The sequence below is a fragment of the Struthio camelus genome, chromosome 2 (assembly GCF_040807025.1).
Source record: "Struthio camelus isolate bStrCam1 chromosome 2, bStrCam1.hap1, whole genome shotgun sequence".
Classification (NCBI taxonomy): domain Eukaryota; kingdom Metazoa; phylum Chordata; class Aves; order Struthioniformes; family Struthionidae; genus Struthio; species Struthio camelus.
The window spans coordinates 146,533,519-146,551,089 of record NC_090943.1 but is presented as its reverse complement, the minus strand read 5'-3'; the positions used below and the strand labels follow the sequence as shown (position 1 = coordinate 146,551,089).

The following is a 17,571-nucleotide window of genomic DNA, read 5'->3' as shown; positions in this document are numbered from 1 at the left end:
ACAGGATAAAGAGGCATGAAGAAATATCTTAAGGTTACTGTCAAAATGAATTAGGCAGAGGAGATGATAAATTTAAACATTTAAAACTGAGAGACAGCATAAAAGATTGCAATACCTGTATTCAAAGTAACAATCACTTTCTAGAAATGCTGGAAGTCTTTCTTTCTTAATCCACTGAATTGCTTGTTCTCGATGAAGGCGCTATTAAAAAATAAATGCCAAAGATTTGCATAATTTTGACTTTCTTGTATTTTCTACCAGGTAACTGATTCTCTCCATCCCCCTCCTACAGAACCACTGTCTCGGAAAAACAAATATACAATGAATATTAGCTTTGTCATCTAGTTTAGCCCTAGCCATGCCAGAATAAGTCGGTTAATTTACTTTCCTATAACAGCTGAGAAGGTCTAAATCTGATTTCACCTATGTGAGTACAACTATTTTAACAAATCATGGGTGGTTTCTGTTCAGAACTAATGCATGCAAGAATCCTGCCTTTACTGTACAATCCTAAATGTAAATTAAATGACAGATGCTGACAAATTTTCTGCAGTAGGAAACTGCTAATTTTTCTGACTATATCACATGTTTTATAAATAACCGCTTTTCGGTTTTTCCTCAGTAGCTTGAGGAACAAGGAAACCTCAGCTTAGCTTATGCTCCCAAAATGGAATATCTGTGAATATTAGAAAAAAAATCAACAAACAAAAAGCCGATCAGTTATCACATTTTCCAGTTTATGCTGGAACATTGCATAATTGCACAGCACACATTAACTCTTTTAATGGAAACCTAAGTGAGAGTAGAATTAGGCCCACAGTAGAAGCCCTTTCAGCTGTCTAAGTCTCTGAGGCTGGTCAAAGCAGCAGCCTGGGTACCTCCAAAGGGTGATTTGCAGGGTGAAGGGAGGCGTTGAGCAGCAAGCTACGCAGAGCCAGCTCACTGAAAAACTAGGCCTAGGGTTGGTCGTGCACAGAGAGCAAGTTTTCTGAATATGCGCCACAGTGAACCACAGCTGGTTCTATTAGAAAAAGAGACTAACACACAGCACGCTACTTTTTTTTAAAGAGTGCACTTTTTACACGCTAAGGAGATGACCTATTCTATTTATCTGATGCATTTTTCCTTCTAGTGAAGGGGAAAATGATGATTAGAAAGAATGTGGAAACTCCACTTCTCCACAAAAACAAGTGAAGTGTGGACAGGGGTGGAAATACTGATATTTTTGCTACTTGCTATATCAAACAATCAGTTCACATAGATAAGGTTTTACATTTTCTTTCCATGATCTAATATTTCGTTAGGGATGAGGGTAATTTCTGCTTCACAGATATCTGTAGGGGATTAATAAATCCAAATTACTTAGAAAGTGGGTGGTTTCATTTAGAAAGAAGAAAATATTTCAAAATATAGAAAGCTTATGTTGGCTGTGGCTCATACAATGTAATTTGTGGAGATGGAGACTAATTACTCCCAACCGCAGAGTGTATGCCTCCTTTTGGTAACTGACAAGCTTTTTGGAAATACAGAAAATTGTCTCTTTATTTTGGCCAATCAGTCTGCATTTAATATTTATGCACTTATTGACTCACAGCCCAGTTTTTTATCTAAGTGATTCATAACATGTCCCCCGTCTGCACATGGCTGGTACACAAAATCATATATGCTATCAGCAGGAAAGAACCTCAACTCTTTCCTCTTCCCCAGAGAAGAAGTGCTGCATTTAATCTATCTGATGGGTTTTGTTACCTTGGTTAGCTTCCTTACCCAGTCAGCCTTGCTGGGACCCAATCCAACAAAGCTTTTAGCACGTGTTTAAGCTTAAGCATGTGTTTAACTTCATTTGATTGAAGCACCTAAGTGCTTTGCTAAACTGGGGTTTCTCTGAAGTAAGATATGTGAGATGCCAGCCAGTTTCTTTCCACGCTAGTGACTGGTCCTACCCAAACCTGCATAGCTTTTTTCTTAGTATAGTTTCCCCCAAGATGATTTTGACTAGTGACAAGAAGATACTTGCTTCCATATCTATAATTTGAAAGGGTGCATGCACAGGCACATAGACTTTTTGCTTATCTGTAAATTTGTAACAGTTTGAGAGGGAAGTTAAATATAGAGGAAAATACGATCCCACGTATTTCTCAGGCTAGGTATGTTTAAATTCAAACTTCAGCCTGGAAGGCATATTGAGACTGTCAGGTCACAGCTCATTATCATCACCAATCTGCCAGTCACGGCCACTCAAGCTGACTTTTTGTAGAAATGTAATATTCAAAGCAACTGTCAATCTCTTCAGTCAGTGTGAAACAAGCAAAGATATAAGCAGTTACAGCAAAGGAGGCAACATCACTTCAAACCTGAAAGATCAAATCCCACTTGATTGAACTGAACTACATCATGCAATTGGTCTGGGATCTCTTCTTCTGGTTCAGTAACAGTGAGGTACGATGAATGAAGAAGCTGTCTTCTTTCACATTATGTAGCTGCAGTACTGATTTTTGGCATGCTGTTTTGTAGGCCATTTTGCTCCAGCTCAGCCTTGAGATGCCAAGTTGAATTTAATGAGGCATCCCAATTACCTGTTCAGTAAAGCAGGCAAAAACATGGAAAAACATCTCCCTTCCCCTAAAAGGGAAAAGAAAGCGTACAGAGGCATAGTGTTCTTCACAAAGGCCATAATGCTTCCCATCTCTGGAAAATCCCCTAGAGAAGGAAACGCATTCTAAAATAATACAGGACCCCTTTGATTCAATCCACATGAAAGACATAAGCAATAGTGAAGGCAAAGTGGTGGCTTTGAATTTGTCGAGAAAGGCTGTCCACAGTTGCAATGATGTGAGGTCATCCCAAAGAGCAGTCTTAACCACTTTTGCACAAGCGCACAACATTCCTTCAGTTAAATCCTGAGTTCAAATAAGAAATCAAGAACAGCCTTTCAGGTTTTGCGCTCTCAAGCAGTGCTCTGAGAAAATAATTGCTTAACATGGTAGAAATGCCTGTGAGCCTTGTCCTTTTGCACCATTTGTACTATACTATAGGTGGATAGTTTCAGTCTCCCGTTACCATCAGTCTGCTAAATGTCATTGCCTTTTGACCTCTCTCAACACTGTGTTTTCTTTTCTGAAAATCATTAAGCTTATACTGAGCAAAGAAGCAGTCAGTTATAACTCCCTGACATTCTATCAGCTTTCCAGCTATGATATAATTTAAAGCAGCCTCCTCTTAAAATGTAGCAAGAACTTAGACTGGCCTTGAGTGAAATGAAATGAATTCACATCAGTCACACCAATGCAAATTAAGCAGAAAAGGAATACATGAAATATTCCAGTGAAATTTGTTTTTTTCTTCCAAAGCTATTGTCTAAAGGTAGACCCCCAGGACTAATCCAATGCTGAAGAAAGCCTTGAGAGCAAACAGGTGAGAACATCAAAATTGATAGTGGCCAAGCAAAGCTAAAACAAGAACTTTCTTCTAAGTTCCAACCTATCTCTTCATTAATTTAGCTTTCTCGTTGCCAAAGGTTATTTTTACTGGCCATTTCAGCTGATGCTAACCATGTAAATCCTTTGGGTATTAATGGAAGAGAGACTTATGTGTTGCCAGACCACAGATGAGCTCATAGCCACACAAGGAAATTAATTAATAAGGAAAGACTGAGATGCATTAGTTTCAGTCAATTTGCACATTCCAGGGATCACTAGTAAAGTAACTGTTGTCATAATATTTTTTCTTTTAATATTAAAAAGCATTCAGACCACACAACTGAATCCTGCCCTACAGAACCTTCAAAATTTTGTGCTACAGGATGTACATGTGTAATTCCATTCACTTGTCTGGTAGACACATGTGCGTTGCAGGGCATAATTTGGCCCGTCATTATGTTTTTCTAACATAAATTAACATTTTTCCCAAGCTAACAAGCCAAACACAACAATAACTACTGCCAGTATCTCTACACTAAGATCTAAATATAAACTCAGTGCTATAAGATGCTTACCATAGTGTTGTAGCTTGGATCAATACCGAAGGCTGGAGAAGCGCTGCTCTTTTTGGAAAGCTGCCCATCATTCTTTGCTTTCCTTATAACATCATAAATGGGGTTTGGAGGTTTCTGATCGTGCAGAATTTTTTTCAGTTGGCTTTCCAGGCGTTGTGGGGCATCATTAACTACTTCAAAAACCCCAAAATCAGAATTAAACTTAACTGGCTGGGCAAAAGTCTACAAAAGAGGTTTGGAGAGTTTATAACACTGTAATAAATGAAATCTTTCATTTAAGAAAGTTACTTTTTATAGTACAGAAGCATCCTGCAGAATCGGAGTTGGTATGATAAGGCTTCCTTCTCCTCCACTCTGCAGTTTGTGTTCGACAGTAAAGTAGTAGTTTTCCTGTATTCTTGTTCTGTACTCTCCTCACTGTAGAGCTTTCCAATGCATTCTTATTCTTTGTCTCAGCTATGCTTAATTGCCAAGAATTTAAATCATTCTAGAACATACATTCAGACCATTCTTTTCCACATGCAAATAATAGATCCAGTACTATAAATGCCTGGAATACATAATCCACAGTGACTTCTGCAAGTGTTCTGCAGGAGACTACATACAGAATCTCAGATCTCCGGTGTTAGTACCTCATTCACTACCACAAACAATCAAGGCCTGAAAAGATTAATAATGAAGCAGACTTTTTAAATGTAAGATGCACTTGAAAAGAATGATTCTGGAGATTCCCATTCCATTATTTTGATGAATGTGTCATTTTGGTTTTGCAGCATATATAGGAAAGGTTTTTCCTCATATTGTTATTTGTATACACATACCAAAAGCCATGGCGTAATATAAGTTTTACTCTACACCACCAGCTCACTAACATACCATATAATACACAAGGTAGACCAAACTGCAACCTTGGCTATGTAATTGCAACTTTTGTCAACTCCTTCCCACCCTCCCCTCCCCCTCAAAACCCCACTGCATGTGTATATATGAAAACAGAGCACAGCCATCATTCACCTTTTGAGTTCTGGTATTAGATATTCCCCTGCCTTTTCTTCTGAAAGACTGTCATACTTCTATCTTTCAAATTCTCTTTTACTTGAAATGAAGGGGGGAAATATGGATGGATTTTACAAAAATCTTGGAGGATACTCAAGTCATTTATGAAAATGAGGTTATATAAAATCAGAGGATATAAGCATCTCTGTACTGAGCAGGAGGACATGAAGGAATGTTGTATTTAAGAAGAACTGAAAAAAAAAGAGGAGTGTGAAACCCTGGCCATATTCAGTCCCAGTGCCAAAACTCTTTTTCGCTTCATTTCAGACAGGCTCCCACCTGGTATTTGTAAAATTGTCATTCCCCTGCACTTAATAATATTTTGTTTTTTCAGACACTGTATTTTTCATTCAATTGATTTTTTTCATATATTACAGTATGTATATAGAAGCATGTCTATATTTAGATATGCATATAAACACACAGACATACTTCGTATACATACTACATATGTTGAATACATGCTACATATATCAAAGTACATTGTAGGCCATTTTGACCCTATTTTATACCAATGTAAGTCCAAAGTGATCATCTTGGTGTCAGCTATTTTGTTGCTTCTGTTTGAAGTCCCCTGGCTGACCAATGTCATACAGAGCAATGACCAGAACCAAACAACGCGGCGGCAACATGTGGCAGCAACATTCCCAACTTTGTCCCATAGTGTCACTGCAGAGGCTCAGCCTGGCAAAGCATGTGGCATTGGGAGGGCTTTAAGCATATGATTAATGCTTGGGACATCAGGCTGTCACTGGTCAGTGCCATGTACTGAATTGCATTAATCTGTTTAGTTACCTAATTTCACTAGAAAAATCATGTGCTGTTTTTTGTTCTCTGATGCTTTGTGCCTTTTTTGACATTAATTCCCTCCAGGGTACCTTGCCGTGTTAGTGCCTTTTCTCTAGAGATACTGAACGGTGTTTTAAAGAGGCTTTTATGTGCTATAGATTTCCCTATACTTCATACAGACCTCCTCCTGATTTATTATGTGTACATTTTGTTTACTTTCAAACCTAATTTGGGCTCCTCATAGCTTTTAAGCAGCTAACTGCGCAACCTTACTAATCTCCAAATATATTTTGCATTGTTTAATTTTTTGCATTTTTCAAAAGGATACAGAAGAAAATACAATGAGAAACAAGGTGCTTCAGTCTCTCAGGATTTCAAATGGTCTTGCTTACAGAAAAAAAAGTAAACAAGGCATGCAAATTCCATAATCTAGGGTTACTTGAATAGACATGACCAGATTATTTTAGTTCTATGGTATTCAAATTGAAAACTAACCAAAGACAACATTAATATATCACGCATATCTACTTTTACTCAATCCCTTGTAACTTACTCTAGTTCTAGGTTTTTCAATATGCATTCTAATTAACTGAACAGAAAACATCTGGCAACTTTAATGTAGTGAAACAGATGCCAATGACAACTTTTAAAATGTAAATTGTATTGCTATTTTGGGTGTCTGACCACAAATCTTTTATAAGATACATTTACTATTGGAATAAAAGAACATACACCGATGAGATAAAAGGATTAAGCCTTTATAAACTACATATTTTACCAAAACAGCTGCATTCATCCAAGGTGTAGTTTCCTGCCCCCAGGAACATCAAGAGACAGGCATGCTGTCCTGTATCAGCAAGAGAGTAGCCTGTAGATCAAGGGAAGTGCCCTGGACACTAGTAAGACTGTATCTGGAATACTGCATTCAGTTTTGAGCCCAAAGTACAAGAAGGATCTTGGTAAACTTGAGTGAGCTCAGCGGAGGACCACTGAGATGGTCAGGGACTGAAGGACTTGCTCAGCAGGAGAGGCACAGCTAACAGGGCTTCTTTAGCTGGAAGAGGAGACACCTTTGGAGGGAGTTAACAGCAGCCCGCCGTACTTACAAGGAGGTCACTGACAAGGTAGAGCCAGTGCACTATCAGCAGTGCATGGCAGGAAAACAAGAGACAATGGTCATGCACTGAAACAGAGAAGTATAGATGTAAGGGAAAAAAATTCACTGTGGGAATAATTAGGCACTGGAACAGACTGTCCAGAGAGACTGTGGAATCTCTGTTGCTGGAAGTCTTCAAGACTGGACCGGACAAAGCCAAAGGCAGCCGGGGCTGAACTGAGTGCTGACCCTGCTTTCGACAGGAGGCTGAACTTCTGACATCCCTAAGTCCCTTTCAGCCTGAGTGCTCTATGCTTCTGTACAAACCCCATATTCTACCAGAGAGAACATTTCAACCAACTCTCATATGAAAGCATTTGAAAAGAGTTAAAACTTTTCTGAGGAAGCATATTTCACTTGCTTGCTTAAGAAAACTAGAATGATAGATTAGAATGTTTTTATAGGCATAAAAAAAGAAGAGGTAAGTCCTGACCTTCACTCATCCCCACCACAAAAATGAAAATGATAATGTTATGATAAAAATCAAACAGGAACACCCAAAAAAATCATCTTTATTTCTTGTAGAAAACATTTTCCCAGCTACAGTACAGCACAGAGAGGCTCAGTCAATCCTTTTCCCTCTCAGTATGTGAAAAAACTTTGGAACAGAACACCAAATCTAACCATTCCCACACATTACAAGCCACAAAAAACTGCTCAATACCCTGTAGCAAATTTAAAACCTTTCCCACAGAAGCCAAGTGCCATAAAATCCTATAATGTTTCACAAGAGCAGCATGGGAAAGGTTTATGGCACCACCAATATTTTAGGTCATTGCAACAACAAGGAATCTCTTCAGTGAAGATGCCCACTTGTGTTAAGGAGAGCACAACAGCCTATGCTACAAAAGAAGGGGAAAAATATTCCTGCCAATCTAATATAGCAGGAAATGCCTTTCTTACCCTAAATTTGGCAAGTGCTTTAACTTTAACATATAAGCAAACTACACTAACCAAACATTGGGAGTATCAGTGCATTCTTCCCTACATTCTGTCTCTAATTTGGGCCAATTTCTGACCCTTCAAAGACAGAGAGAAAAATTCTAGAGCCAAATTATACCCCAAGAGGTTAAAATAAACTCAGTTTTGGCAGGAGGGCCAAAGCTTTGGCCATGAAGCTTAGGACTCATACATTATCAATTTAGCACAATAATTGATAATAGGATCAACAAGGATTTGAGATTACCAACAAACAGGAAATCTACAGATTTTGCAAACTGTATCGCTCACAGGCAACTCTCCCCTTGACTCTAACATGACCAGTGGATTTCTAAATGTTTAATTCAGTGTAGTCCTCTCAGCTTCAGAAAAATCGTGGGGCAAAAGACAAAAAAGCTCTTTTCACACTGTGGTATAGCAATTATACTAAATAAATAACAATTCCATATACATTTTTGACAGCAAAGAAATTTCTCAGCTGTCAAATGCACATTGAATATAGTCTCAGCTGAAGAATAAATAGAATACATAACCCTGAAACCTAAAATAATACAATTTACTGTATTACTACTGAAGGCAAATTTCTTTCAGTCTTCCCAAAACAGAAACCAAAACAGCATCCGTCACCACGTTGCCAGGATATCAGACATATAAATCTCACTGTTCCCTGTCTTAACAGTTTTCAGATATACTTAACTTCAGATATACTTAACAAATGTGTAAATATGCTCCCCACATCCCACCCCAAGTAATGTAGTTTGATCCCAAGAGAAACAGAATGACCACAGCTTGGCCGTCTTTTAGGTTAAGGCCCTGAAAGGGTGGGAATGAATAGAGACCTCATCCAGGAGTTTTGCCAAAACTTCCTTAAGACGGGTATGTGTATATCATAAATAAATGTCAGTGAAAATCCAGACCAGAAAAGAATTTGAGCAGCTCTAGGAAGTGCCTGGGAAATTCAGACTGCACAAGGTCGATGGCAAATCTCCCACTGACTTCAGCGCGTCCAGGATTTCCCTTCTGTTGATGCATAAGGCACAAGTCACAACCAAACACCACAATCTGATTAGTGCATTTCAACAGTAAATGCACTATCAGTAGGGAAATAAGTCAGGATAGCTTCTTTTGGTTTCTTGAACGCCAAAGATATCAAGCAAGTTTTAGTCCCGGATTAGGCTCTACGAACATAACGTGCAGTTAGGACCTCACTGATGCAAAAGCCTTTTGAGGGGCAATTGTAATGGCACCTGCAACCTCTCCACACGCACGTGGAAAACCAACAGGGAACTAATGAGCATGTGTTAGCGCCTAGAGGAATAACTCAGAGGCATCTTCAAAACAGAGAAGGGCTTGAACTATGTAGCCGAGTGGATCATCTGTTATTCATAGCATAGCATTCAGATCTGATTTTACTCTTGATGCCACCAGGTTTTCAGGCCCATTCCATTTTCAGAAAGGCCAATTGGCGCAAACCTTGTTTTTTATCTCATGCTATAATCTTTTTCAGAATCATCACCCTGGGTCAAATCCCAGAGCACAGTCTCCTGAAGTCATCCTGAAGTGAAAAGTGTTACCTGCAAACTGGCCCAAATACTTCCTCTTAGATCAATGTACCATGATACTCATTCTAATCCCACCACTGTAGTTTCTACTAGCGTGAAAATTATATTAAGCAATCTACCTACAGTGTATTCCCTCTTCTTTCTGTGGAGCACTATTAATACATCTCTTTGTGCTGTTAAGCAAGGAAAGGAGAGTATGTTTGATTTTAATGTAATAAAAGGGATAAAATAATTGCTTGTCCTTTTTTTTTTTTCTTTAATAAGCTGAGAGCTTTTATAGGGGAAAGACTTTCGAAAAAAAAGTAGGTCTTCAGATCTAAGTTGATAATATTGTGGCCAGCTTTCTGCTGCAAGGGAAACCCATAGCCAGGGCCTTGCCACCAAGAATGCCATCTCCCTAGTGCACTTCAACCAAGGTACAGTTAGCTCTTTGACCTTAGTGCGACTCTTCAAGTAAGTCACAAAGAGGAAGAATGTGTTGCGGGGAGGACCCAGTCCACTGGTAGTTTGAAAATGAAGGTGAGGGCAGTGGCATAGAGCAGAAGGAACAGGGAGTAGCTTGTAGAGTGCAGCACAAACACGTTGACATCACGGCACTGTCTCACTGAAGCCTCTGACACTGAGCTGATTGGAGATTTCTGATAGTCTGAATTTTCATTCCTGGGTAAACACAGATATATTTTAAACACATGGACTACTGATTCAAATTCTAGGGATCCCTGGCCAGGTAGAAATGGAAATGTATCTACACCAATGTTTCTATCTTAAATCTTCCATTTTAGGTTAGTTAATCAGTAAGGCATTTAGATTGGTTACTCGGGAAGGTGTAACTTGTACATTATGTAATTGTTTTCTGCTACTGTCAAATCACTGTACTACTGGCAACAAGCATCCTCATGTTTGCTTGGTTGGTTGGTTGGCTTTTTGGTATTATTTCATCTTCCAGAAATATTTTCCTAACAATCTATCCTTCATTAGAGCAAGCACCTCTGTGGAGTACATAGATATTCATGTCAGATTGTACTGAATGTTATTGTAATAACATGATAGCTTAAAGGATATATTGTAAACCAAAGTAATCTTTTTTTCTGCTGCTATAGAAAGTCCCCAGTGGTATAATTTTCCATACACTAGTGGTGCATTATAAATCAATACAGAGACAGTCTCTTAAAATAAGCATACACTACCACTGATTACTTGTATCAAGTCACACAATATTTTCAGTTTAACTTGTTGCCTAACTACTAACACACCTGGGTAATACAGTTTCTAGGCAACAGCACATAAGCACAACAAGAATAAAGCAATGGAATTTTCAATGCAGCGTTTAACAGAAGTGTTCTGAGAAGAGGAGGGAAATTGGGAATATAAAATAGTCAAACCACAGAACTCAAGGTATTAATAGAAGTTAATCCTGGAAAGGATAAATCGTCAGGAAAAAATAAAAGGAAAATAAAAACAATTATGAAAACATTACAAATAAAGATATCTAATAGAAGATAGCCTGTTTCCATTAAAATATATAAAAATACAAAGAGATACCATAGGTCATCTTAGAAAGCTACCAAGATTACCAGTATAAAACAGTGTTTACTCAGAACTGACCATATGAATTCTTTTCTGCAAGCTTTGAGAGCAGTAATAAGTGCCTGGGCAGTTGCTGCATTTCAGAGCTGCTGAACTGAGCCAGTGCTCTGGGCCTAGGAGCCCTGTGAGGCCACAGAGAATTTTGGCCTCTAATAGATGTCCTGAAATCATATCAATGCATATCCAAGGCATTGGATAAGCAGGCTAAACTTTTTTCCCCCACTCCATCCGCTATGATTTGGGGAAAACTTGAAGCATAGCTTCCAAATAAGCGAAGGAGGGGGCGGAGGATGGTATTCCTGCGTTAAGAGCAATCTGGCTTATGGAAGATAAACCTTGCTACCTCCTAAAATAGTCCAGTTTTCTCGAAAGGATGCCCAGGTTTTAAAGACTATGTAATTTGGGTTGGATTTAGATAAGCATCTTAAAGCAGCTACCAAAAAGAAAAAAAAAGGCAGAGAGAGAAACAGAGAAAACCAAAACACTCCTATCTGTAAAAAGTACTCTTAGGAACCTTGCAGGAAGGTGACGGTGTATAAAGACTGAGCTTCTGGGACAAGTCAGCATCACTGCTGTGCACAAAATTCACATTCTGATATAGTTGTTCTAATACTTCCATATCCTCTTTTAAGATGAAAAATTGGCATAGAGGACCCAGTTCTGCCAGTCTTAGGCATATCTCCCATTATATTTACTTTCAGACAAATCTTTGATGTGGTTTAGAGAACACTTCCAAGTCTAGATGCAAGTGGTAAACCTGAATCATAACTGAAGTTATTCCAATAGTAGCCACACCACAGTTGGAGGTCCAACGTGCAGCAAGAAATATCCCACATCATGAATATTAATTTCTGCCCCTTCCCAATGCTGGTGGTGTATCCCAGCAGGCAAGTAATGAAAACGCGCATATGTTGCCACAGCACAGCATGCTTGTCTCTGGTATATTTGGAGGGGGAGAGGCTGTGAGGGAGTTTGGGGGCAGATAGGCTGGGAGGCCCCATGGGAGCTGTGAGTGACACTGTAGAAAGAAGGCTGTGCCACCGTGCAGTGGAATATGGGTGTGATACGTGGGGATGGAGAGGACGGGGATAGTTAGGGACTACACTACTACGAAGAAGTTGGGTGAAGTTGCCATGTTGAGGGAGCAGGACAGTATATGTGGCTCATATACTGGTGTGGGGAGGCAGGGTATTCAATAGGGAAAAGGAGCAAAATATAGGGCAGCTGGCTGTATGTAGGGCATTGGGCATAGTGATCTACTGTAACTGGATCGGGACACAGAATACAATGTAAGGCCGCATCCTTCCAGGTGCGGATGGGAGGGGAAAAGGAGGGAAACTACCAACCTTTTGAAGCCTTCACATGAAGGATCATGAAGAAAAATGTATTTTGGCTCCTGAGCTAAAATGTTAATCCACCGCTGTGTTCATTGCCAGAAGAATGTAAAAGGACCAACGTTTGTCACTTTACCATGTTGTGAAAGAGGAATAGAAGTGGACTCGTCATATGTTTTACGTAAGTATTCACATGTCTTTTTCATTTCTCGTCCATATTATTTTGGTGTACTATCGGTTAAATATGTAAATTTACATGAAGCAAGAGAAAATCTATCCCCAGAAGTCCAGGTACTGCATTATATCTCCAGATGCTGATAAAGACATTGAAGAGTAAAAGTTGTTACCATTAAAATATAGAAATATTGTAAAAGCCATTTGAACTTCCCAGTGGCAAAAGACAAATTATTCTAAGATCGATTAACTTACTACTAGTCCTAGTGAGGCGTTTCTTGTGTTTTGGAAGAGATTTCTGTAAGGTACTTACCGGAAGACTCAAAAATTCATTAAAGTAGTCTACAAGCATATCATCTGTGGCTAAGTAGTCTTCCTATGGAGACACAAAACCATAAAGCAAGGCTTATACTAATCTGCGCTAACGTGTTTTGAACACACTGTCACCCAAAACAATGATTTTCCCATAAGGTAGGACATGTAAACTTTTGCAAAAAGATATTTTCACTGTTGAGAATATAATCGTTGCTCTCTTGTTATGTTCTAGCCATTGCAGAGTACTGAGGTTCTTAGCAACGTAAAAAACACACATGAAGGTAGATCTTTTTCCAATAAATGTACAGATAAAGCCTTCATAAACCAAACAGCTTCTAAATGCTGTAAATCTGCACGCTTACTTTTGAAAAGATGTGCACAAGCAAATAGCCTTGAGATTCTCCAAATTATAACTTTCTCTCTGCCATCTGGAAATGAGGGGCATACAAGCATTCAGCAGAGCCTGCTTCTTCTCCAACACTGCTGCCTAGGGATGTTTTGGGGAACGTTTGGGAAATAAAAGGGAGTTCATCAGTCTACAGATTGGCTCACCAAGCAAGCAGTGCATGCCATACTCGGAGTCTGACAGAGCTGGGAGGTTTCCTGTTGACTTAATTATAAGTCAATGCTGCATTTGCAGATTTTTTGTGTCCTTATGACCTCTACGTTTAAATACCCCACTCAAAAATTATGAGCAAAATACAAGTTCTTTTTTGCTCTTGACAAAGCAATAAATGCAGAACCCCATCTTACTTCTACTGCCCAAAATACTAACCCCAACATTTCAATTCAACAGAAGGCAGAAGTAGAACGTTAGTCCATTGGCCTTTAGAGATCTGTTGCTAGCATGATGGAGAGTTCTGTATGGCTTTAATAGTTTCAGTTTCTTAAGTGTTCTATTATTTCTGTCTTGCAAAGCAAGGAGAATGCACCTAAGTCAAATCTATTTACTGATATCTACAAAGGTCTTATGACACAAATCTTTTTTCTCTCTCTCAAGTTCATTGGATTCAAATGTGCCAGTGAGGAATAATGTTTAAAAAGAGGTTATACGGAGTGTAAGTAGTATCACTGGTAGGCAGGCAGTATCTTGATCTGCTTTCAACAGTGTCTAAACTAATTTAAACTAAGACTCAGCTTGCATTTAGATAAGGAAGAAACCATGAGCTACTATTACTGTGGACTCAGGAAGGCACCTGTCTGCAGCATAGCAGGCCAGAACCAGCCCTGACAGCGTTTGTCCAGCCTTAGTCTGCCAAATTTTATTTCTCAGCACTTGTGGTTACTGCTAAGACACAGGACAAGCAAGTTAGCTCAGGCTCTTTCCTAGAAAGAGCTGACATCATTTAAAGCAAGGCTCTCAGCATTACAGAGCTCATGCTTTATTTGGATATCAGGCCCATGGTCCAATGCGGCTGTAGCACTACAGAGCTAAAGATGTTAGGGTACAGCTTAAGTAGGAGAATTTACTGAAGTATCTAATCCAAAGCATTTTGAAGTCAATAGAAAATCCTCCTGCTAACATCGCTGGACAATCAATCAGATCCAGAGATCTCAATTCAGCAACCGACAAAGCCATTAACATAAAAACAAAAAATAGAAACAAGCTACAGTCTGCTTTACATTTGTTCTGCGTCATACACAGTTAGATTTGAAACTGATAACGCTGAGTCTGAAGATGGTTAGATGTGACCATCTATACCATATATACAGTATGTGTAAATATTTTATTGGTTCAAATGACTTATTTAAAACAACGCATTTATTGATGGCTGAAGTATAAGCTGTTTAAGAATATGCAGGTAACATGTGTTTTTAATTTGCCAAGGATATTATTCTCTTTACTCCCATATAACAGCAAGAAATATAAACACACTGAATCATTAATCAATAAAAAGTTTATGATCTTATTAATGCAAGTTTTGCTACTTACTGCATTTTTCTATATACAAAATACCTTTCTTGGATTCTATTTTTTTTTTGTGGTCAGTCTTATTTTTATTTTAAAATCATAGCTACACTTTCATATTTGCACATTATAGGTTATAGAGTTTCATATACAATATTATAGTTTAGATTTTTGTGGCAGAAAGCATTTTGTTTCTTTCCTTCTCACGCTATTTTTTCTGCTGCACAGTCCAAAATATGACTAGAAAAAGCTGTCTTACAATTGCAAATGGAAGTCAAAATGCACTAAAAATAGGTCAAAAACTGCAGTCTTCATGAAGCAGTTGGCAGTTTTGCCTTCATGCAATTTATATACTAATAGGTACATCCTACAACTGATTTCTATCAGTCTTTAAACATTGAAAGGAATTTTAAAATCCTTTTATCAAGGATATATTGTAAAAATCTTTCTTATATATTTTGTGGAAACAACTCTAATAACACTTTATCTGTAATATTTGATAGTTCTTTCCGTATTACTGCTATCAAGGAACCAGCACAGAAACACATAGATATTATTAGATACCCAAAGAAAAACTGAACACAGGTAGTAGTGGGATGGTTTTGATAGGTTTGCATTTTACATTGCAGCATCCACCAGAACGATAAATACAGCTCCACTCGCAAAAACTGTGCCTTTAAATAGCTGAGCTAAAGTTAATATAAACCCCCAGTCCTGTATGGAAGTTTGACAGCTTCATATCCATGAGCAATATCTACCTGTAGTCAAACATGTCTAGTCGTATTAAGTGGCCTGCAGAATCAAGGTTTAATGCAATGTAAATACGCAGTTAAGAAGTGTTACAAATATGTTCTCATGTGCATATTTCTATATGCTAAATATTTACTACATAGATTGTTTATCTCTACCTGAACGCAATGTGGATTCTGTTTATGACTTACAATGCATTAGCATATAGATGCCCCCAAAAGGAACGGCAATGCATTTATACTTTAAAATATGCAGCTACAAAGGTGTCCAAGATGGGGAAGAGACAGACATTACCTAAGTTGCAAAATTTAAAGTGTCATTTGATATGAGGTAATAGGTACACGTATCTGCTTTCCAAATGAGAAGACAACCTTCAGGGAGATCCCACTGTGAGTTATGAGAGAAGGTAAAGTAAGGAGAAGCTTGTTAAATCTGTCATGCTGAACCTTTCAGTTGATTGTTTCCTTCCTTCATCCTATTTTACTTTTCTTTCCATTTCTGTCCTTATTTGCCACAGAAAAGAAGAAAAAAAAAAAAAGAAACAGGAAACTAACTGCAGTATTTTCTTTTTGTTTGAGAATTGTAACAAATTGCTCAGTCACTCCATACTTAGAGAGCAGGAAGAAATGAGAAATCAGATAACAGCTTCCAGTGACTTGTTTTGCTTTTTTGCTCTACAGTTGCATGACAAAACGAATGATCAACCCTTACAAAGCATACTTACAAACACATCCTCTGTTATACATGGAGGCTCTGAAAAATAAAAATGCAATGTTATATGTTATTCAAGCAATACAATTAAGCTTGTTATACTATGAGTATTGAACAGAAATAAAGTAGGCAGCAAGGCATGACAACCTTCTTGGAGATTCTAAAATAAAATAACTTAATTTGAGGAAACAAAATCTAAGATGCAATAATGTTGACCCATGCATAAAAAGGTCAAAGAATACAAGAATGGTTTCAATATCAAAGTATTATTTAACTAGATTATTTTATTTACTTTCACATACACATCAGTTAACTTCTTGTCAGTTTTGCTTTGCAAAATGAAGGGCTAGAAGCTTGCTGTTTTTAATGAAAACACAGATTTACATGAGACTTCAGGAGCCACAAGCTGCAAATACTGTGAATCACATGATAAAACTCCAAGAGATGTAATTGGAGGTGTTCCTGAATAACCAAATCTCGCTCCAGAAAAAAATTTCCTGCTTTGGGATGCCTCTAAAGGGAGCAAAGTTCTCTCTTCACATTGACGAATATTGCCAGGCAAGTTTCAGCCTAACAGTTTAACATCCTTCTCCTTTGCATGACTGTCTCTGTGCCATGAAACAATCACTACGAGGGTCAGAGCCCCCGACACAAGTTCAGTCCGTTGCCCGGTTTGAAGAACGCTACTCACCAGTGGTAAGCCTCTTTGACTGCATGCTGGATCCACACGTACAAGGCCTGCCACTGATCCCTGCAAGTTTACAACCTCATTCTCTAAGGCAAAATGCTTGACTGAGGACCAGAAATATAAGCTGCAGGATTCCTGGGCCTAGCTCCGGACTCGTAGTCTGAAATAGCCCAGCCCGGCTCCCTCATGTAGCTCACAGCAAGCGTGGGTTGCTATGGCACTGCAAACAACACAGGGGACGAACAGGGCTTTTCTGAGCCATAAGCAAATACTTTTTCTACTGCTGATGTGAAGCTCTCTGAAGTGGACTCACATATCAGGCACACTGCTGATACGATCACAAGAGAGATGTCTGTGACCTAGGAGTTTGAGGGTATTTGCTTAGGTGAAATAAGCAGCAAGAAAGGAGATTAAACACTCTTCTTTCAACTAGCCTACGCAGTTCTTAGCCCAAAACGATGTCGTACTTTCCTCCAAAGTAGCTAAGCCCTTCAGCCACATGAGATTTTGCTTTAAAAAGCTCAGACCAGATGACTAATGATCAATGGATTTGTATCATGTGTCAAATAATGCTTTATCTGTGAGCGCGCTGTGAGGCTTGGTCCCA

General features: G+C 38.6%; 1 protein-coding gene across 1 annotated transcript in view; it reads right to left on the bottom strand.

Moving 5' to 3' along the window:
- The window catches only part of RGS22 (regulator of G protein signaling 22), a 62,279-nt gene extending 45,248 nt beyond the window's left edge, over positions 1 to 17,031 (bottom strand). Inside the window, exons 1-5 of the mRNA XM_068933839.1 lie at positions 16,968 to 17,031; positions 16,290 to 16,318; positions 12,905 to 12,967; positions 3,995 to 4,216; positions 116 to 201 (exon numbers count right to left, since the gene is read on the bottom strand). Coding sequence (XP_068789940.1) covers positions 116 to 201; positions 3,995 to 4,216; positions 12,905 to 12,967; positions 16,290 to 16,318; positions 16,968 to 16,992 — 425 coding nt within the window. The 5' untranslated portion in view covers positions 16,993 to 17,031. The remainder of the gene's footprint in view (positions 1 to 115; positions 202 to 3,994; positions 4,217 to 12,904; positions 12,968 to 16,289; positions 16,319 to 16,967) is intronic.
- Positions 17,032 to 17,571: the final 540 nt, after the last annotated feature.